The sequence below is a fragment of the Petaurus breviceps genome, unplaced genomic scaffold, assembly GCF_028583685.1.
Source record: "Petaurus breviceps papuanus isolate PSGF00001 unplaced genomic scaffold, PetGlider_PUasm1.0 221, whole genome shotgun sequence".
Taxonomy (NCBI): Eukaryota; Metazoa; Chordata; class Mammalia; order Diprotodontia; family Petauridae; genus Petaurus; species Petaurus breviceps.
In genome coordinates this window covers 2,768,610-2,792,708 of record NW_027185877.1, presented here as the reverse complement: position 1 = coordinate 2,792,708, position 24,099 = coordinate 2,768,610, and the positions used below count along the sequence as shown (strand labels likewise).

General features: G+C 37.8%; 1 protein-coding gene across 1 annotated transcript in view; it reads left to right on the top strand.

Moving 5' to 3' along the window:
- The window catches only part of OTOGL (otogelin like), a 205,653-nt gene that overhangs the window by 88,946 nt on the left and 92,608 nt on the right, over positions 1–24,099 (top strand). The window contains exon 26 of the mRNA XM_069094774.1: positions 20,707–20,841. Within this exon, the coding sequence (XP_068950875.1) occupies positions 20,707–20,841 (135 nt within the window). The remainder of the gene's footprint in view (positions 1–20,706; positions 20,842–24,099) is intronic.

Below are 24,099 nucleotides of genomic sequence, written 5' to 3'. Positions count from 1 at the left end.
AGGTTAGAAACAAGAAAAAGTCCAGAGGGCAGGATCTTAGTAGCTAGACTACAATGTCAAAGCTGGTTATGGGGAAGCAAATGAAACCAGAGCATCTTCCACTTACACTGAATATCTGTATCTATATGTCTTGGATATGTGCTTTTTAAATATTTCCCACATTAGGATGTGAGTTCTTTGAGAGTGGGAATCATGTTTTTGGCTTTCTTCATATCCCAGGCCCTTAGCATCATGACTGGGACAGAATAAGTTGATTAATAAATAAATGCTTGTTAACTGACCAAGTGATTGAGTAAGGGATGTGGATTGGGAAAATATTTTTGGGTCATGGGCCTGAACATTAGTTTGAGTAAGATAATGGGAGATTTAGGAGGATAAGGGGCTGTAATAGAATGTAAAATTCTAATTTGAGGGGTTACAATTGTAATAGTTGTTTAAATGTAAGATATGACAATGTCACAACTGAAGTGTGGGGAGAGGAGAATATTGGAGTGGAGGAGGCTGACGAACTTTATGATCAGATTGTTAAAAGGATGATCTACATGAGTATTGATAGAGCTGAGGATGAGAACAGAAGGTAGAATGCAAAGGAAAGCCATGGGTTTGGTACTAAAATAATTGTAGAAGTTGGGAGAATGATCCAAAGATTGGTAGATGAGAACAAGAAAGATGGGCATTGGACTGCTTTGCATCAAAAGAAGAAAGGACATTGAAGAATGATGGCAGAGTAATGATTTGGAAGGGATGGTGGGAAAAAGGGGGCATATACATCCCTCTTCCTAACCCTGTTAGTAAGGAGGAGCAGAGAAAATTGGAAGAGATGAGGGATCCTCAAGGAAGAACCAAATTTCTTTTAATGAAGATATGGAGGTAATTAATATTTCTTTTTTTTCTTTTGCCTTTTGGAGGGCAATTGGGGTTAAGTAACTTGCCCGAGGTTTCAGGGCTAGTTTTTTGTTTTTGTGTGTGTGTGGGTGTTAAGTGTCTGAGGCCGGAACCAAACTCAGGTTCTCCTGATTCTGGGTCTATGCTTTTACTCACTGCGCCACCTAGCGGCCCCTTATAATTACTATTTCTATACAACTTTAAGGTTTATAAGTACTTTACATATATTGCCTATTTAATCCCTTAGACAATCCTGGGAGGAGGCGCTGCCATTTCTTCCATTTTATAGGTGGGTAGAGGTTAAGTGACTTGTCCAGAGTCATATAGCTAGTAATTGTATGAAGTAGGATTCAAATTCAGGGACTCTGTCCCATTGTGCCTTTAGCTCCCTCTTGACGATGTCAGATGTTTTGTCAACAACAGAATTGAAGGTGTCAAAGTCCATGGCAGGATAGGCTGGGATTTGGATGAACCAGGCCTTATTTTCTATCTATGTGCTTCTTACAACTATGTTTAGGGATCTGATAGGTACTCAATAACTATTTGTTGGTTAATTAATCTCACACAATCATGTCATCAATGAACCAACAAATGGTTATTAAATGTTTGCTATTTGTCAGGACAATTTATCTTTGCCAAGAAAACCCCAAAGAGGGTCATAAAGAGTCAGACACCACTGAACAAATACACAATTTGTCAAGGACAGTGCTGAGCACTGGGGATACTGTGGGAACAGAGAATCAAACTATGCCCTAAAGGAATTTATATTCTAGTGGAGGATATAGCATATACATATGTAAGTGCATATAATATATTTAAAGCAGAAACAAAGGAATCTTAGAGGGAAAGCACTTAGAGCTAGAGGCACTAGGAAAGGCCTCCTACAGAAAGTGATCCTTAAACTGAATATTGAAGGAAACCAGAGATTCTAAGAGAAGAAGGTGAGGAGGAAGAACATTCCAATCATGGGACACATCAAGTGCAAAAGTTTGGAGATGGGAATCAAGTATAAGAAACAGCAGAGGTCAGCATGACTGGACTATAGAGTGTGCAATGGAGAATAAGGTATAAAAAATGCTACAAATGAAGGAAGGGGCCAGTTTCTAAAGAGTTATAAGTGGTTAACAGAAGAATTTATATTTGATCTTAATGGTAATAAAGAGACTCTGGAGTTTATTGAGTGGAGTGGTGGATGGTGTCGATGTGGTCCCTTCTGTAGTTTGAGAAAATCCTTTTGGTGACTGTATGAAAGACTGATTAGGGTAGGGAGAGATTTGAGGCAGGAAGACCAAATTAATCAGTCAACAAGGATCACATACTGAGAATTTTCCAACTCCTCTCAAATAATAAATCCCAATTAGATCTATTCTTCTATATGGAGAGAGTTAAAGGTGGGGGGGATGGGGTGGGGGTAGTTTGGAGATGACCTGTGCCAAAGACTGATTGAAATTGATAAGCTTGGAGACAGAAGATGCCTAGGGCAGGAGGGAAGGAAGAAGAAAGATAGTGTCCAAGCTGAGACAAAAGTGGGTGAATAGAAAACTGGGCTAAGATGAAGTCAAAGCCTAGATTTTACAGGCAAACTAATGCATAGGAGGGAATCTGTGAGTTAAGTTTGAAAGCAGAAATGTCAAAGGTGAGGAAGTCTGTATAGAGTAAGTTCATGGAAGCAACATGTGGGGGTTGTGAAGTGTAAAGCTAATGTGGCCAAGTTTGGAGCCATGGGGGAGTGTTGTACTTGGTACTATCCTCCCCCTTTGTCTTCTTCCTCCCAATCCCTTTCTGGATCTTCCCTCCAAGCTGACAAATTACACAGTGGAACAGGATAGGAATTGGATGAATTTACATGAGTAGCCATGTCCATTGTTATGGTCCTGACAGACAGAGTACAGGAGTGACCACAGTAGTTTTAAGTTCAGCTTAGGTAGAGGTGGGACTCTTTGTGGACACACTGATAGACAAACACAAGTAGGTTATGTCTTCCTGGGCTAATGCTCTGTATGAAAAAGCTTAGAAATAAGGATTTTTAGAATTGAATAGTCAGGGCAGTTTTATTCTAAAACAAAGCTTGGTTTAGAATGTTATTCTAAAACAAATCAAACAAATCTTGGTTTAGGGCAGAACTGGACAGAGTCAGGAAGATCCTAGTTTAAATTTCCCTCAGATACTTACTAGCAGGCAGGCAACAAGGTGATGCAGTAGATAGACTGCTGATCCTGAAGTTAGGAAGACTCATCTTGCTGAGTTCAAATCCAGTTCTAGGTACTTATTAGCTGTGTGACCCTCAGCAAGACACTTAAACCTGTTTGCCTCAGCCTCCCCATCTGTCAAATGAGCTAGAGAAGGAAATAGCCAAACTACTCCAGTATCTCTGCCAAGAAAACCACAAAGTGGGTCATAAAGAGTTGGACATGACTGAAATGGCCAAACAATAGCAAGAACTTACTATTTATGTAACTCTAGGCAAATCACTTAATCTCTATTTGCCTTATTTTCCTCAACTGTAAAATAGGATAATAATTGTACTTACCTCCCAGAAACATTGCAAGGTTTAAATGATAACAGTTTTTGCAAAATGCTTAGCACAGTGCCTGGTACACAGTAGGTGCTAAATAAATGTTTGTTTCTTTCCTTCTGAAGGAGCTACATATTATACTTCCAAGTTTACCTGTGCCATATTGAACCAGTGAATCTGGTACCTGGCAATTTAGGACCACAAGAGTCTATCAGAAATCTTCCTGAGCCTTTTATGTGGAGAGGTTCTTACAAGAGCCTAAGAGGAGATAACTGAGGATCAGAGGTTGTCATTTGCCCAAGGTCACACACTTACAAATGCAAGAGCTGGAATTTGAATCCAAGTCTTTCCTACTCCACAGCCAGTCTTGTAGAGGAATTCTTTTTCATGTATAGATTGACCTAGATATCTGCTGAATTTCACTACAACACTTGAATTCTGTGATTCTGAATTAAGCTGCCAGCTTGACTGGTTCCTAATCTCTTCTTTTCTTTGTGTAACCACACACACACAACAACAACAACAACAGCAACACACACAGCATTCAGCATTCTTCAGTGTGTTTGCAAACAGAGCCCTTGTCTTATTGTAGAAAATATTTCAAGGAGACATTTGCATGAGTTTCCATCTTTAGCAGAATAGAAATAGTTTGATGCTGAATCTACTGCAACTGTGTTTTTTATTGGTGATGTGATTCAACGGTGCCAATTTGCTTTGCTGGCAGAAACTGTTAGTCTCCCTTAATCTGACTCCCTCCTTCTACTTGAATTTTCCAGCATCTCCTTCTGTTCAAATGCTTGTTTCATGCTTAGTTTCCAAATTTAATAAGTTGCACCTGCCTGGATTTGAGGAAGCATGGAAAAGGAGAAACATTCATTCTTCCTTTCAGTGAGTTAGGAAATTTGGCTTCCCAATTCAATCTATGTAATTAAGTTCTGTCAGCATGTTCCATTTAATGAGAGACAAGCATGAAGAATGTTAAAGGAGATTCCAGAAATTTGTACACTGTTTTCAGTTCCACAAACATTCATTAAGTGCCTACATTGGCAACAATCTGCAGTCTTTCTTTAGGCTGCAGCTCACACACTGCCTTCTGTCTGAAGTCATTCTTGAGACCCTTGACTGCTAGTATCTACCCTCCTGAATACCTTGTATCTATTCGCCTCAGTATTTATGCTGCTTATGCTTTCACATAGACTTGTCTTCTTCTTTAGAATGTAAACTAGGAATTTTTCATTCATTGTAGAACATAGGACTGAACATGGACCTGTGAATCTCTAATATGTCTTACTTCTCTTCTTAAGCATGTAACAAATTCCACATTTAATTTTCAATTTGCTTATAATTTCTTCTGGACTTTCTGTTCACTTCTTATTTTGGGGGGGGCAGAGGAGGAACTATTCTATCCTTCCTTTCCTTCCCACTCCTCACTGAAAAAAAATTAAAGGAAAGCAAAACCCTTATAATAAAAAAGCATAATCAAACAAAACAAATCCCCACAGTCACCACATCTAAAAATATTCATCTTTTTCTGCAGATTGAACTCATCACCTCTCTTTCAAGAAATAGGTAGCATGTTTTATCATTGGTTCCTGGAATCATGGTTGGTCAATGCATTGGTATATCTTGAAAGTTGTATTTTTTTTTTTACAATGTTGTTATCATATAAATTGTTTTCTTCCCATTTCACTCTGTATCAATTCATATTAGTCTTAGCTTTCTCTAAAACTGTTTTTTAAAATAAGTTTTTTCAATAGCATTTTTAATATTCATTTATGATAATTTGCTTGAACATTCACCAGTTGATAGGTTACCACTTTATTTCCATTTCCTTGGCACTGTGAAAAGAGTTGCTACAAATGTTTTGTATTTATGAAGCTTTTGTCCTTTTTTTTTTATCTCTTTAGGGGCATAGGCCCCTAAATATAAGTCCCAGATATTGCTGGGTCAAAGGGTATATGTAGTTTAGTGACTCTTAGAGCTAGAACAATTCACAACTCTGGTACATTAAATGTGTCTGGTTTCTCACAACTCTTCCAAAATTTATCATTTTCCTTTATTATTATATTTGCCAATCTAATGAGTATGAGATGGAATATCGTAGTTGCCTTAATTTGCATTTCTTTAATTATTAGTGATAAGAACAAATTTTTTTTTCACATGGCTGTTAACTGTTTGGATTGCTTCTTTTGAAAACTGCCTATTCATCTGGCCATTTTATTTATTCTTGAAATGACTGTTATTCTTATATATTTTAATGAGTTCCTTTTATATTTTGGATAGTAGACCTTTACCAGGAAAAATTGCTACAAAGATGTTTTTATCCCCAGTACATTTTTCTATCCTAATTTTAAATGCATTGGTTTTATTTGTGCAGAATCTTTTTAATTTTATGTCATCAAAATTGTCTATTTCATCTTATGTGAACTTTTCTATCCTTTCTTTGTTTGGTCATGAACTCTTCCCTTTTCTATAATTCTAAATGGTAGTTTATTGGATTTTACAAAAACCTGACTTTTACTAAGAAGAGTAAGAAGCATTTCTTCTCAGGACAATTCAGTCAGACAACATATGGCAAATCAAAAATACTGTCTTTGGCCTTGCAGAATGATAATGATTTCATCCCAGAGATAAATTCATCTCAACAAATACAACATGTTTTTCTGGGTTTTGAAATTTAATCCGGCTGCATAGTCAATTTCTCCCTGCTTGGATCTTTTCTGTTTTGATTTTTCTCCAATTGCATTTTGTTGTCTGATTGCTCCAGCAGTCAAGTTTTTTCCCACGGCAAAGAGCCTTCACTTTTTTCTTGTCATGGTGTGGGATCATCAATATTTCTTTTGAAAGAATGTTAGGATCATTGCCAGCCCCTTTCTTTGTACTTAGTACTTCTCAGGAACCAGAATCCATTTTGTGAATACAAAACGTTTCATTATTTCTCCCTTGTCAACCATCTCCCTTCCTTCTTCCAGGTTACAAGTTCCAGACACTCTCCTTCAGCTCTGATAACACCATTTTAAATAGATGACACTTATCTCTTACTGTTCAATATCTAGTCATCAGATTTATGGGCATTATTTTTTATTATTATAACTGGCATAGGGAACCTCTCTTTTAGTAGGTATATCAATGCTCATAGTAAATGGGGAAAAAAAGGCTTCTTTTTCCTCTCATTTCCACACCCATAACTTTAAACTGCTTTACTCATATCCTTTTAAAAATTGTTTTTGTAATTGGTATTGGTATCTTTTCTTTTCTTATCATTTCTATTCCCAAATCAAACTCCCCTCCCCCTTCTCTACAGAGAACAAATGTTTGTAGAAAAGGATAAAAGAGAAGTCATTAAGTGACACTGGAGAACACTTAATCTAATTCTGACAGTTCCACACCCATAGTCTCCCACCTCTGCAAAGAAGGAAGGGAAGTTCATTTTTTCATCTCTTCCTTTGTGGCTAAGCCTTGTCATTTGTAATTATGCAACACTCATGTTTTTTTTTTTTTTGTTATGCTGATTCTTTCTATTTATATCGTTGTAGCCCTTGAGTTTTTTACTTTTCACTTTTCATCAGTTCATCTAAGTCTTCCAATGGGTCTTTGAACTCTTCATCTTATATCCATTTAAAAACAGCATGGCACAGTGGAAAAGAATTTGTATATGGAGTTAGAGAAGCTTGGTTCAAATCCTGACTATCCTTTACAATTATATGACCTTGATCAAATCATTTAATTTCTGTCAGCCTTAGTTTCCCCATCTGTAAAACTGGGGCAGAGGGAGGATGGAGTAGCTGACCTCAAAGTTCCCTTTTAGTTCTACATTTTTGATCCTTTCAATTTTCTGCATCTGACATTTGGGACAGTTCATATCTTATTGAGGGTGCTCACATGCTCATTTATAATTTCTCTCATTTCCCCTCCTTTAAACACCTTTAATCTCAAAAACAGTTTCTTTCTTATACTGAGGCTGGGACTATAGGACAGTTAGGTGAAGAATTTACTGACCCAGTGGTTCATGATCAAGTGAGATAATTTATGGAAAGTGCTCCAGACTCATTCAGAGAGGTTGAGGTAGCCCACTGAATAGACTTTGTGAGTTTAGAAACATTTTGTGGAAAACACTATGATCACAATCTTTCTAACATTGAAAGCTATACTGAGCCCCTGTTCAGGACTCATCCTGGACTTTTCTATGTCTTCTTTCTACTGGCTTCTTTCTACTCCCTAATGATGACCTCAAGTTTCAATTCTCCCATTCCCTGCTATTCCAGACTGACTCTCCTCTCAGGGATCAGAGGTTTGGAATCCAGGCATGCCCCTGTTCTGCCAGGCTGCCATTCATAACCAGAGTTTAGCCTGACCAACAATAGAAACAACTTGTTAGCTTACCTTGATGTTAGTTTTTATAGGCACCATCTATTTCCATGAATTAAAAGGGGCTATTATTTAAAAAATTATTTATTTTTAATTTTCACCATTGACTTCCAAATGATTTCGAATTCCAAATTTTCTTCCCTTCCCTCCCCTCCCCCTATTCTATGACAATGTGAAATCTGATACATGTTCTACATATACATTCATATTAAACATTTTCACATTAGTCATGTTGTAAAGAAGAATTAGAACCAAATGGAGAAACCATGAGAAAGAAGAAACAAAAAAGAGAGAGAAAGCAAATAGTATGCTTTGATCTGCATTTAGACTCCATAGTTCTTTTTCTAGATATAGATAGCATTTTCCAGTATGAGTCCTTTGGAGTTTTCTTGGATCCTGTAATTGCTAAGAAGAGATAAGTCTATCAAACTGTGTAAAATGTTCTCCTGGTTCTGCTCACTTCACTCGGTATCAGTTCATGTAAGTCTTTCCAGGTTTTTCTGAAGTCTACCTGCTCATCATTTCTTATAGAACAATAGTATTCTATTACATTTCTGTACCACAGCTTGTTCTGCCATTCCCCAATTGATGGGCATCCCCTCAGTTTCTAATTGTTGGCCACCTAAAAAGAACTGCTCTAAATATTTTTGTACATGTGGGTCCTTTTCCTGTTTTTATGATCTCTTTGGGATAAAGACCTAGACATGGTATTGCTGGGTCAAAGGGTATGCAGTTTTATAACCCTTTGTGCATAGTTTCAGATTGCTCTCTAGAATGGTTGGATCAATTCATAGCTCCAACAGCAATGCATTAGTGTTCCAATTTTTCCAGATCTTCTCCAACATTTACATTTTCCTGTTTTGTCATGTTAGCCAATCTGATAGATGTGATGTGGTTCCTCAGAGTTATTTTGATTTGCATTTCTCTAATCAATAGTGATTTAGAGCATTTTTTCATATGACTATAGATAGCTTTAATTTCTTCATCTGAAAACTGCCTGTTCATATCCTTTGACCATGTATCAATTGGGGAATGACTTGTATTCTTATAAATTTGACTCAGTTCTCTATATATTTTAGAAATGAGGCCTTTATCACAGACACTGTTTAAAAGTAGATATTCTTGAGACCAAATAGGACCACTGGCTTCTATATACAGTATATCTAGGTGAAAGGTATATTTTAAAACATAATTTATTTAAATGTTTTTTTCAGATTTTGAGTTCAAAATTATCTTCCTCCCTCCCACCTTTCCCCCACCCACTCAGAAGGGAAGTAAAATTATATCAATTACATATGTGAAATAATACAAAAACATATTTACACATTGACCATATTGCCAAAAAAAATAAAAGGAGAAAATCATACTTCAGTTTGCACTCACACAGTTCATCAGTTCTATTTAGAGATGATTAGCATTTTTTCATCATGAGTCCTTTGGAATTGTCTTGGATCATCGTATTGATCAGGGTAGCCAAGTCTTTCACAGTTGCTCATCATTATGATATTGTTATTACTGTGCACAGTGCTCTCCTGGTTCTTCTCACTTCACTTGGCATTAGTTCATGTAAGTCTTTGCCATATTTTTTCTGAAACAACCCCCTCATCATTTCTTATAGCATAGTAGTACTTTATCACAATCATATGCCATGGCTCATTCAGCCATTCCCCTGCTGATGAGCACCTTCTCAACTTCTAGTTCTTTGACACCACAAAATGAGCTGCTATAAATATTTTTGTACATAGAGGTCCTTTTGATTTTTCTTTGATCTCTTTGTGATACAGACCCAGTAGTGATATTGTTGTGTCAAAGGGTATGCACAATTTTATAGGCCTTTGGGCATAGCTCCCAATTGTTCTCCAGAATGGTTGTTGGACCAGTTCTCAACTCTACCAATGGTTTATTAGTAGACCTCTTTTACTTCTTCCCTTTCAGCATTTATCATTTCTGAGAGGTGTGAGGTAGTTCCTCAGAGTTGTTTTAATTTGATTTTTCTCTAATCAATAGTGATTCAGAGCATTTTTTCATATGACTATAGGTAGCTTTCATTTCTTCTTCTGAAAACTGCCTGTTCATATCCTTTGACCATTTATCGACTGGGGAATGACTCTTATTTTTATAAATTTTGACCCAGTTCCCTATATATTTGAGAAATGAGAACCTTGGAGAACTGTTGTAAAATTTTATTTTGATATTACTTCATTGTCTATTATACCTTTTAGCATAATGTAATTTCTCTGATTATCTCTTTTTATTAGGTCTGTTTTTACTTTTACTTTTTCTGAGATCATGATTGCTACCCATGCCTTGTTTGTGGGTTCCTTGAAGTGCCTGGTACATAGTGCTTAATAAAAGCTTATTGACTGTGTGTGTGTGTGTGTGTGTGTGTGTGTGTGTATAAATTGTTTTCATTTAGTCTCCCCCCTTAGAATGTGAGCTCCTTGATGGATTCCTTGACTGTTTTTGTCTTTCTTTGCATCCCCAGCATAGTGACTGATACATAGTAATGTGCTTATAGACCTGATTTGTCAAAGACTTGAGAACGCAAGGAATTGTAATAAGAAGGGTTGGAAATCTCTTAAAACCCTTCCTGGAAAATTCTAGTAGCAGAGCTGAGATTTGGGAGGCTCATATAATGTATATGGGATCCCATAATAATTTTTTTGCTTCTGTTAATTCTATTCCTACAATGTCTCTAGCTTCCATGTTCTTTTCTCCCATTTATATTACTACTCTTGCAAGTTTAGGTCTTCATTATCTCTTCCAGGGACTAATGAAATAGCCTCTCAACCAATTTCTTCCTCCAACCTCTCTATTGTTCCCATCTATTCTACATACCATAGCCAGATTAATTGACATTAAGTATGGTTTCAGTCATTTCATTTTCTTACCCAAAATCTTTCAATTATTCCTTACCAACAGAAGGTACAAACTTCTTAGCCTGATATTCAAGACCCTCAACAATATGGCCTCATGGCATACTATTCCCTGACCACTTACAGGAACTTTATTAAAGTAACAACAACGTTACTCATTGGATTTTCTACAACTTTTGCTTCTGTTTGATGATGAAGTCAGTTGAAGTCACATCACAGCTAAAATCAATGTATATATTCTTCTTCTGTGCTCTAGACAAACTACATGTTATGTTGGTTTTCCACTTCTCTGACTTTCCCCATTCTATGTTTGCTCTGCCTATAATGCCTTCTCCTCAAACCTCTAAGTGTCAAAATCCTAACTGAATATCAAGTCCAAATCTGCCTGCAGTTGGCAATATGGAGTAGGATGATCCTGAATCCTAAGTCTCTGTTCCTGTCAGAAATCAGCCTATAGAAGAACCTTTAGAGAGAAGGGAGAGACCATACAAAAGTATTAATTAGTTTCAAATTCTTTTTTTTCCTATTTGGAGGGGAGAGGGCAGGGCAATTGGGGTTAAGTGACTTGCCCAAGGTCACATGGCTAGTTTTGTGTTAAGTGTCTGAGACTACATTTGAACTCAGGTCCTCCTGACTCCAGGGCTGATGCTCTATTCACTGTGTAATCTAGCTGCCCCATTAGTTTCAAATTCTGACTTGTATATACAGGGGGATCAGTTTGTAGGATGAACCAATCAGTAAAAGTGCTGAGAAAGAAGAATGAAAGGGTGTCATTTATCCAGGCACTGGGGATACATACAAATACAAAAGACAGCCCACAGTTTAAGAAGTGCTGAAGGGCTCTAGAGTAGAAAAAGTTTAAGAAGCCCTACAGATAATCTCTCTTTCCCACTCAAAAGAATTGGCCCCAGGGACAGCTATGTGGCACAGTGTATAGAGCACTGGGCCAGGAATCAGAAAGACCAGAGTTCAAATGTGACTTCAGACACTAGCTGTGTGATCCTGGGCAAGTCACTTCACCCTGTTTGCCTCAGTTTCCTCTTCTGTAAAATGAGCTGCAAAAGGAAATAGCAAACCACTCCAGTGTCTTTGTTAGAAAAATCCCATGGTTGTGTTTGTCCTTTGTTTTTTTGAAGAGGACCACGGCATCCGGGAAATGATGACATGACTTGCAGTTGACTATGATTTGAGTGAGGGAAGGCTGTACAAGGTCACCAGCCTCACTTTCTCCTCCAGAGCCATCTGAATCCAGTGACCAGATGACTGGAGAAGACCCAGAATGCAATGGGAGACCCTGGCCCTTTTAGGCTGTACTCACTTACTGTGAGGTAATGCCCATTCAGTGAATAGGCTGCTTTAAGAAGTGAGTCTTATCACAAAGAATCTACTGAACAACATCTGAATTCTCTGCTCTAATCTAGATGATTAATTTATTTCCCTTTCCTTCCTTCCTATTAACTCATCTCCTTCCTATTTTTAGCTCGTTTTGAGTTACTTTGCTATTTTCTCCATCTACTGCTTTACTTCTTATTCCCAATCCGTATTTTCTTAATCTTATTGATTTCTACCTTTTTGTATGTCCACTGGAATTATTGCTGATAATTATGGGATTTAGATCAGGAAAAAACCTTAGAAATCATATAGTCCTATCCCATCGCTTTTCAAATGAGGACATTGAGGCCTAGAGAGATTGTGTAATTTACACAAGATTATACATGAAAGTAAGCAGATATGAGATTTGGACCCCTGCTTTCTTTTACTTCCAATCCAACACTATTTTCACAATCTTTCTTGACTGGATTATCAATGAAGAATTTAGAACAATTTAAGTTCATAGGATGATCCCATTGTTTTCACTGACAGAAAATTAAGGAGATGTTTAGTTGTCCTAGACTATCATGAAAATAAAACACTGAGGAATTAGCTTCACTTTCCTTGCAGTGTATTTCCTTTGCCTAGGCCCCACCACTAATTCTTTTTTTTTCCTTTTTTTTTTTTTAAAGCAATCGGGGTGAAGTAACTTGCTCAAGGTTACACGGCCAGGTGTTTCTGGGTGGCTGCCAAGTATCTGAGCCCGGGATTCAATCTCCAGGTCTTCTCAACACTGGAGCCAGTGCTCTTACTTGCTGTGCTACCTGGCTGCCCCCCCCCCCCCCCACTAATTCTTAAATGACTGACTGGCTCTGGGACTAGATTCCCATGGAGTGTTCCTTTAGGGTCTTTTAAAATCCCTATTCTGGGAACTTCATTTTATAGCAACTAAGGAAACTTTTCTTTCTGGAAATATAAAATATTGTCCCATGCGCTCAGTTTGTGTGTTAATGTGTGTGTATGTGTGTGTGTGTGTGTGTGTATGGGTGCATGGGAAGGATTCAGAAAATCATTCACAACCATTTTCATTTCTAGGGAAAAAAGAATTATGATTAACAATGGTTCTTCATAGGTATTGACCTTTTTTTTTTTTAGCTTTGCAGATTTATATATTATATTGCTTAGCAGTATCTTAATCATCACCCCCAAAGCCTGAGATTAACTTGAAACATATTAGAAGCAGAAAATGAAGGGAAGTTATGCTTAAGGAATGATTCCATTTTAAGTTATCTGCTTAATGTGCTATCATACAGGAGATTGTACCATGCCTAAAAACAATAATTAATAATAGTTAATGTTTTTATAGTGTTTTGCAATTTGCAAAGTACTTTAGATACATTATCTCATTTGAAACTCCCAACAAATCTATGAGGTGGTTGCTGTTATCCTCATTTTACAGATGTGGAAACTGAGGCCCAGAAAGGTTAAGTCACCTGTCCAGGTTTTCACACAGCTAGTAATTATCTGAGAAAGAGTTAAAGCTCAAGTCTTTCTGACTGGCAGCCTTTAAGCAATACAACCCTTCATATGTATGCTTTAATATAAACATTGGTATGGACAAGGTTGAGACTCTTTTAAAATATGGTAAAAGATGGAGAGGGGGCAGTTAGGTGGTGCAGTAGATAGAGCTCTGGGCTGGGAATTAGGAAGGCTCATCTTCTTCAGTTCAAATCCTTCCTCGGACACTTACTACCGGTAGCTGTGTGGTTCTGCGCAAGTCACTTAACTCTGTTTGCCTCAGTTTCCTCCTCTGTACAATGAGCTGGAGAAGGAAATGGCAAACCATTCCAATATCTTTGCCAAGAAAACCCCAAATGGGATCACAAAGAATTGGACTCAATTCAGTAACAACATCTTTCCCCCAACTTTTCATCCCTTTTCCTCTAAATAACTCTTCCCAAGAGGAAAAGCAAAAACAAAACAAAACAAAAAAAACCTAAGATGTTTTTCCTTTAAATTTAAATCCCTGAATGACTTTTTTCTACTGTTTCTTGAAAATAATTACTGAAGTGTATTGCTAGATGAATACAAAATATAAAAGCCTGATGGATGATGGTTTCAAGGGACTCATCGGGGAATCATCCTAAGGATCCTTATTATTCTCTTTTTCATAGTCAAGTCAGTGCTTGATAAAGGAATTGCTTCATAAGAAACAAAAGTTCTAAAGAAATCATCTATTCATCATGGGCAGCTGAAGAAATGTGCATAGCAAAACACAGTGATCATCAGTAAATAGGAGAGCAAGATTTTGATCAGCGGTCATTAATAGCAAGCATTTATGTAGTGCTTTAAGGTTTGCAAAGTATACAAGGTACATTATCTGATTTGATCCTAATAGCAGCCCTATGAACTAGAGATATTTTATTTTTTATTATTATTACTTACATATTATTTTATATATATATATTATATATTATTACTATTTATTAAGGCCATTTTATGGATGAAGAAACTGAGTCCAAGAGAGGTTTGCTGACCTGCCAGCGACAGGTAGCTTGTTGGTGTTTGAGGTAGGATTTGAATACAGACCTTGCTGAGTCCAAGGTCAGCAAACTATACATGGTGACCCCAGCTGCCTCACTGAGCTACTTGCCATTCCTAAGTAATAGGGAAAGGATAAATGGAGATAATATATGTTCTGTGCAGAGCCATAATTATGGTGGGAAATCTGAGGCTCAGTCCCAGGTGCTGATGTGCATATTCCTTGATGGTGTGGGGATTAAAACTATCCAACTTATAATAAAAGAGACTGAGGCAGAGGTCTGAGTCAATGGCACTTTATTATGTCCATGGTCCCCTTTAACGAAGTAGACCTCAGATCTTCCTCCCGATCTAGATTCCCTCTTCTTCCAGGACCTTGTTTTTATAGTTTTGTACCCAATTGGTTGATAGACATTGCTCTTAAGGGCCAAAAATAATATAGCAGGGGGACAAGGGGGAGGAATGTCACAAATTGGGCGAAGTATGTGGCATCTCCACTGACTAAGTGGTCGTAAAACAGTCACCTGCTCACATTGGACAAGAGAAAATGGTCTGGAGGTACAAAAACAAGTTGGGGAACTTTCTAAAGCATCAAAGCATCTCACTTTTCCTGAGTTTGGACATGGAATTTGAGCAAAATAGGATGGAGATATCTTTGTCAGCATTCTTGTGGTTGTGCAAGTGAGTCTCATAACTTGGTAAATAAGTAGTGAATGTTACACTAAAGTTTGAGGTCCATTATGATCTTATCGAATTATCCCTGTATGATTTATGTAATGTATCATACCGATTGGAATTAGAGTAGGGGTCCAAATGGATTATTTCTCACAGTGGCATCAGAGGAGAGAGACATTCCCCAAGGAAAGTGCAGGACAAGGATAGGGGCAAGCATGGGGACTTTCCTTAGCAGTACTGCATCTGGGCTAAGGTTGGCATCTGCATTTCCCAATATAACCCCATTTTTCTACTATTCCTCCCTCTGCCCTTGAACATCATGATACCTGCTCTTTCCTCCAAGTATTTTTGCATTAAGTTAAAAAAAAAGAAAAGAATTTCTTCTGTCACTATGATTGTGGAATGTTTTTTGAATTTTCTCAGTCATTAGAATAAGAATTAACCTCCATGTTCCGGATAATGGCTGCAATTAGGTTTAATAATTAGAAGACAGTAGAAGCCATGAAAACCAAGCATCACCCAAAAGAAACATAATCTCTTTGAGGCTCCTTAGCTCTTTCCTTGTGATATGATATTTATGGGACTCTATAGTTGAGGAACTCTCAGAGTGTTTGTTCTTTCCTGATAGGAAGAGAATGGAAGGAATTGGGGATAGACATTTAAGTGTTAATAGCAAAATGTATATGAAACCTCTTTAATTTTTCTTTTGTTAATTTTCTCTGAAATCTCTTAATGAGGCTCATTTTTTCAAATCTTTACCTTTACCTTCAATCCCTAGCTCTTTTCTTATTTCTTGTAAAAGATGGACAGATTTTGTTAGCACTTCCCAAATATTCCAAATCTACTTGAATTTTAGTTTGTGGCCAAATCATTATTTAGCTTTTGTTGGGCTATACTTGGAGGCAGACTAGAGTAGTAGATAAAGTATTGGGTTTCACAACAGGAAAACCTGGGTTCAGATCCTGACTCTGGAGCTTACTAGATCTGTTATCCTGAGCAAATTACTTTATCTCTTCTTGTCTAGGATTGATTTACTAATTTATAGATGTGATCTGCCAGGTGGAGTGAATCCCTGCCCTGGGAATCCTTCATGCTGCTGCGATCACAGATCCTTCTTACTCACCTTGAGCAATACAAATGTATATAGTTTCTTCCCTGCTCATTTATTTGTACTGATTTCCATGTTCCTACTTTAGCCCTCACTTTTGATTCTAGTAAAGCCAACCTTGAAGGGTTTTGGTGATATATTTATTTGTATAAAGACTAAACCACCCCTATAAATTCTCTAATTTATCTTTTGAAGATTTGTTGTATCTTTTCTTTATTTCTTAGTTATTTTTCTCTTTTAGAGAGTTTTTTTTGTGCTCTATCTTATTTTTTTTATTTTTATTTTTTTAAAGCAATCAGGGTTAACTAACTTGCTCAAGGTTACATGGCCAGTTATTTCTGGGTGTGGACTATCTTATTTTTTTATCCTGCATTTTATGAATTCTAAATCCATATTTCCATATTTTAAAATTTTCACTAAACTTGTGGTTCCACAAAGAAGTAAAGTCACATTTACTAACACAGTGCTCTTCTTAATCTTCCAGAGTGCAGATGATTCAAATGTTCTTATTGCTACAAAATGCAGACAATTAGTTCAGGATGTTTTAAGTTTCCCTTTAAGTTTTGTTATTAAAGTCAAAGGTGGTTTTTAAAAATTTTTTTAATGCTTTATTAACTTCTGATTTACATCATCTGTTTCCGCCAGATTTTGAGTTACAAATTTTCTCCCCTACCTACCACCCCAAAATAGTAGTCCCACAGGATATCCCCTCCTCCAATCTGCTCTCTCCCACATTTTCCCCCATACCCCTTTCCACTTTTCCAGTGGATCTCTATGCCTCAGTGCCTGCACATCCCATGTCCCAATTACATGTAAGATGGTATTAATAATAGTGTGTATATATATATACACACATACATATACATATATATACATATTCGAATATTTGATTTTAAAACTTTCAATTCCAGATTCATTACCCTACTTCCCTGTCACCCACCCCTACTGGGAAGATACGCAGTTCAGTATAGGTTGCATACGTGTTGCTAATGCAAAACAATAACACAGTAGATACATTGTAAAAGACTGACTACACTTCCCTCCCTCCCATCCCACCTCCCACCTGCTCTACTCTCCACTTTGATCCCGTCTATTTTCAAAAGTGAGTGCTTCTAACCCCCCTCCCCCCCCCCAGCCTACCCTCCCTTCTATCATCCCCCCTCTCATCCCCTTCCCACCCTGTTCTCCTGGAGGGTGAGATACCCTATTTAGTGTGTATTTCACTCCCTCCTCAAGCCAAATTCAATGGGAATAAGGTTGACCCATTCCCTTTTGCCTTCCTATTCTTCCCCTCCATTGTAACCATTTTCCCTTGCCTCTTCTGTATGAGATAGTTTACCCCAATCTGTCTCTCCCCATCTCCTCTCATTATATTTCTCTCACCTCTTAATTTCACCTTTTAAGTATCATTCCTTCCTGTTAAATTGGACCTGTGCCCTCTATCTATGTATACCTGTAAACATATATACACACATTCACCTTTGTATTCATATGCCCATATACCCTTATATATAGACAAATATATATATATATTTCTAATCCCTTTAACTACTGAGAAAAGTTTCATCAGTTACAATTATTGTTTTTCCATGTAGGAATGTTAATAGTTCAACTTTGATAAGTTCCTTATGATTCCTTTTCCCTGTTTACCTTCTCATGCTTCTCTTGCTTCTTGTATCTGAATGTCAAATTTTCTATTCTACTCTGTTTTTTTCAGCAAGAATGCTTGAAAGTCCTCTATTCCACTGAATGACCATATTTTCCCCTGAAACATGATAGTGTTGCTGGGTAGGTGACTCTTCGTTTTAATCCCAGCTCCTTTGCCCTACAGAATATCATATTCCAAGCCCTTCGATCCCTCAGTGTAGAAGCTGCAAGATCCTGAGTTATCCTGATTGTGTTTCCACAATATTCAAATTGTTTCTTCCTGGCTGCTTGTAATATTCTCTCCTTAATCTGGGAATTCCAGAACCTGGCTACAATATTCCTAGGAATTTTCTTTTTGGGATCTTTTTCGGGAGGTGATCGGTGGATTCTTTCAACCCCTATTTTGCCTTCTGGTACTAAAACATCAGGGCAGTTTTCTTTGAGAACTTCCTGGAGGATGATTTCGAGGTTCTTACTTTGGTCATGGCTTTCAGGCAGTCCAATAATTTTTAAATTATCTCTCCTGGATCTATTTTCCAGGTCAGTGGTTTTTCCCATGAGATATTTCACATTGCCTTCTATTCTTTCATTTGTTTGGATCTGTTTAACAGCATCTTGATTTCTCATAGTCATTAGCTTCCATTTGTTCCAATCTAATTCTGAAGCAATGATTCTCCTCATTGAGTTTTGAGATTCTTTTTCCATCTGGCAAATTCGACTTTTTAAGGCATTCTTCTCCTCATTGCCTTTTTGGGCCTCCTTTGCCATTTGAGTCAGTCTGTTTTTTAAGGTATTATTTTCCTCAGTCAAGCTGTTTACTCTCATTTCATAATTTTCTTGCATTGTTCTCATTTCTCTTCCCAATTTTTCTTCCACTTCTCTTATTTGGTTTTCAAAATCTTTCTTAAGGTCCTCTATGGCCTGTAACCAGCTCGAATTTTCCTTTGAAGCTTTTGGTGCAGGAGTTCTGACTTCACTGTTTTCCTCCTGTTCCATGCTTTGCTCCTTTTTGTCCCCAAAATAGGAATGTAATGTTGGAATCTTCTGTCTGCTTTGTTTCCTTTGCGTGCTCATTTTGCCACTCAATTATTTGACTTTTGGGCTTTTTGCCACAGTAGGACTCTGTCACCAGACAGGGGAGCTTTCGTCCCAAACACTGGGGTTTTCTCAGCTGCCAGAGGTATTAGATGGGTGCCCTCTCTGGTCTCCACAAGCTCTGGCAAGCTGGACACACACCCCAGGACCTCCACCCTAGACTGCAATCCAGATCCAAGAAGGTTAAAGCAAGAGCGATTACCCCTCAGACTGGTGCTTGGTCCCCCTACACTCTGCAGGCCAAGAGCTGAAGCTGCCACATGGCTCTGGCTGGCTGTGCTGGCGTCTCAGCGGCTTTTCGTCCTGGGGGTAAAAGCCAAGCACTCCCACTTACTGGTCCCAAAGTCCAGACTGTACTGACCTCTCACTTTGTCCTTCTCATCTCTGTGTTGATAAATCTGGAAAGGGCCACAGTTGCTGCTGATCTGGAGTCCCTCTGGCTGGCGGCTGGTCAGGCCCGCCCTGGGGCTAAAGCCTTGGCGTGGGGCTGGGCTCTGCTCCCAGAGCGCTGTGCTGGATTCTTGCTGGCCTGCCAGGCTGTCCTCAGTGGGAGGTTAGCTTCTCTGTGTCATTTTGTGGGTTCTCAAAGGTGTTTTTTTTTTAAACCTTCAGTTAACAGCTATTCTGTCTCCATCCCATCCCCCCTTCTCTTTTGAAAAAAATGATAAATATAACCCTTGCAACAAATACACATAGTAAAGCAAAGCAAATTCCCACATTGACCATACTGAAAAATGTTTTATTCTGAATCTTGAATCCGCTGACTCTCTGGAAGGAGGTGAGTAGTGGTATACTGGTAAATATTTAAAAACTGGATTTCCAGAAAACAAGTTCACATGGCACAGTTTTAACTTGCGTTAAGTTTAATTTGCATTATTGACATTTTCTCCATCACTTTCTTAAGTCTAGACCCAATCAACAAAACCAAGCCCTGATTTTATCCTTTGCCAAATTTATGAGCTGTAAATGCTCACAATGAAAATTTAACAATCAGCTTTAGTGAGGCCTTGATTTTAGCCTACCTTTGGTACCATGCTTCGTTATCCATCCTCTGGAATCATGGTTGGTCATTGTTCTTCAGTAAAGTTAGATCAAAGTTCTTAAGTAAAGCTTTAGCTACAGCACAGCCAAAGCAACACAGAAAATAATAACATGTTAAACCTATGCTCACATTTCTGAAAAAAAAAAAGTTAGAATTGGTGCTTAGAAGGACTTTTTTGGTGAATTGTAGACATGTATAAAAGGCAGATAGATGGTTCAGTGGATAGAGTGCTGGGCCTGGAATTAGGAGGACCTGAGTTCAAATGTAGCCTTAAACTCTTATTAGCTGTGTGACCCTGGGCATGTCACTTACCCTTGTTTGCCTTAATCCACTGGAAAAGGAAATGGCAAAATACTATGGTATCTTTGCCAAGAAAACTCCATAGGGGTCACAAAGAGTTGAATATGACTGAACAACAACAACAAACATGTTTAAAGACTATTGTACCTTGTTTTACTGGGTTTTTTTGCCATTATTTTGTATGTGTGTTTTAAGTCCTTTGTTGTATAAATGCAGGATGTTATTGTTTCAGCAATTATTTTGGAAAAACCAAGGTCATAGTGGTCTTCACTAGGAATGTGATTGGGATTTTACACACAGTAAAGTCATGGTTACAAACACAATGTTCTCTTTAATCTTACAGAGTGCAGAGGACTCAGCCATATCTGTTATTGCTCAGAACAAAAAGTGCTTTGATAATGATATTATTTGTTCAAAAAGTTTATTGATTTCTGTTGGGGACACTGAGATTTATTTGAACGACTCCCCTTACAAACAGGTTAGTGAATTCATGAATTTACTTATTTGGTTTTCTCTTTAACTTGTCTTAAGTAGAGTATACTGAGAAGAGAACAGATATTATTTTCACAGTCCTGTTTTCTAAGGGTTTCTTATGTGCCATGGATTCAATTTTTAGCCTCTGGTAGGCTACTACTTTTCTTTTTTTAAGTTTTATTGGTAACTTTTGTTTTTATACCACATTTCTTCACTGAATCCTTATTTGTAACAAAACAAAACAGTGAAAGTCAAATGATGTTATACCATTTGTATATTTCACACCTGGAAGGTCCCACTTCTCTAGCAATGGGGTTTGGTTGTACCTCATAATTTGTCATCCAGGATCTAGATTGGTCACTGCAATTATTCAGGGTTCAAGTCTTTTAGCACCGTTTTTGTTTATAGTTTGGGAGTTTATAGCATGTAGACTGTTGTCTTGGTTCTTCTTACTTCTCCTTAACAATAAAAAGTTTATTCAAGTATTTCTATGTTTTTAAATTTTTTTTAAATTCATCAAACTTGTAGTCTCTTATGGCAGTATAACACTCCATTATACCCAAACACAATTTGTCCAAGTATTTCTCAATTGAATGAATGAAAAAGCATTTATTAAATGCTAAGGATATGGTAGTCACTGTGTTAAGTGCTGGGGGTAAAAAAAATTAGTATTACTTGTCCTCTAGGAGAAGGGGCAGACAGATGACACAGTGTTATGTCACTGAGGAAAGAGTCATGGAAATGGTTGGGAGGGGGGATAGTAGGAATGAGAAGGCAGGCAAATAGCAATGGTAGAATGGGACTCACTTCAGTTTTCTTGTGACTTCTGAGTTATTTTGGGAAATAATTTTTCCCTCTGCCCCCATATTCTCAAAATGGGGAGAATTCCCAAGATTTAAAACAATGTTATTTGTTTTAAATAACTGCTATTCCTGTATATTTGTCATTCCCTACACAATGCTTTGCACTTAGTAGGTGTTTAATAAGTTCCTATGCTATGATTTGATTCCTTTGATAAGCCAAAGCTTCCAAATCATAAAATAGAAACTGAAAGATAGAGAATGTCATTGAGATCCATGCTCTCAGAATAAGAAACAACTTCTATCTTGACACAACTGTGAAACTTCAAGCCAGAACCACTTGGATTCTAGTGATTGGTTACCGAATCATAGATCCTTAAAGTTAGTGGAGAACTTAGAGGTTATCTAGCTCAATGTCCCATTTGGTGCAGAAATTCCCTCACACCCTTGAGGAGTTGGATGTATCCAGCTTCTTTGAGGGTTCTGTTCTGCTTGAGTCTAGGAATCAGACTTAGGAAAAATGGGCCCTATCCTTTCCCACATTTTTATGAATAATGTAGGGGAGAATGTACATAGTATACTTATTAAATCCTAAGGTGACTCAAAATTGGGAGCAAGAGCTATTATGTTGGGTGATGGCATCCACAAGACCTCAACAGGATGGAATGTGATAAAAGATTGTTGAATTAAAAAGATGGCATTAGAGAAGCTTCTTTTTTTTAAGACTAGTCCTCTTCTGTTCAATTGATCAGGCACTTATGAAGCACCTATTACCTGTCAGCACTGTGAAAGATTCTAGGGATTCAAAGAAAAAAACAAGTCCCTTACTTCATGGAGCAAGGTAGCTTTGAAAAGCATGCAAGTCCCTATTCTTTAACGTCTTTCTGGAGGAAAACAGCATGAACACAAATAAGTAAAGGCAAAATATATGCCAAGTTATTTCTAAGGCCAGCTAGGAAAGGGGAATTAGTAGCTAGAAGGATCTGGATAGTAGGAGATGACATTTTAGCTGAGAAATGAAAGAAGCTAAGGAAGACCTGAGTGTAAATCTGTCCTTAGAAACTTACTAGCTGTGTGACCTTGGACAAGTCATTGAATCCTGTTTGCCTCGGTTTCCTAATCTGTACAAATGAGCTGGAGAAGGAAATGGCAAACCACTCTAGTATCTTTGCCAAGAAAACCACAAACGGGGTCATGAAGAGTCAGACACAACTAAAATGATGAAACAAGGAATGTGTGTAGTATTATAGGTGAGGCAGGGAGAGCATTCCAGGGATAACATATGCACAGAGGTAGCATACATATTATCATATATGAGGAATAATGTACTTTGGCTGGAAGTTGGCGGGGGGGGGGTGGGCAAGGGAGGTTAATAAGGTAAATAAGCCTGGAAAGGCAGCCTCAAGGCTGATCAGAAAGGTCTTTAAATGCCAAATAGTATTTTAGTGGGGGTTATTAGTATATTGTTCATTCTAAGGATGGTGTCCAGACCAAAACTTATCTATCCATGCAGAACAATAAAAATGACAGAATTCATTAGAAATGATTATTTTTTGTAAGAATGCCAGTTTATCCATTTATAATGAGAAGTATACCAATTAGTTGATGGGATTAGGTGTTTTAGATGGTGAGTATATTCTGGGTTGTACTAGATGATTTCTAAGGTCTGTCCCAACTCTAAGATGTCATGTTTATCTTCCTAGTTGTGTTACGTAGAAAGGAAAATAGTGTAGCTGAGTTGTGGGGGTGGGGAGGCAGCAGATGCAGTTAGTAGCTCTGAGAAGTATACCTGCCCCTCTTCCTTTTTAGAAACACCTTTAACAAGTCATAAAAGCAGAGTATTGACTCTTAAGTAGTAGGTCTTTCCAGTACTAGGTTTGAGCCTTTAACTAACTCCCTCCAAAAAAACCCCAACTCTCTAATACTATGTAGCACTGTATAGTATGCTAAATGCTTTGATTATTATCTCATTTGAACCTCACAGCAACCCTGGCAGGTAGATGCTATTATTATCCCTATTTTACAGATGAGGAAACTGAGGCAAACAGAGGTTAAATGACCTGCCCAGGGTTATGCAACTAGTAAGTATCTGAGGTCATCTTGACTCTAGGCCCAGCCCTATATTGACTATACTACCTAACTGTGCATTAATGAATAAATAAGAATGATAATTAACCATTAATAGACTAATAAGTCATTAATAAATGCAAAGGAAGAGATGAAGGAACAAGGTAGGATCCTTGGTCCAGTGAAGCAGCAAAGCTGCCATGACCTAGACTTATAGTAACCATCTATTCTCCATGGCTAGAGTAACTGGCAGGGTATGTCATGTGTTGCCTATCTTGTGACTTTCTTGAGGGTCCTGACAAAGCATCAGTGAGGTCGATAGGGGGCTGGGGGAGGGAGAGAGAGAGGGAGAGAGAGAGAGAGAGAGAGAGAGAGAGAGAGAGAGAGAGAGAGAG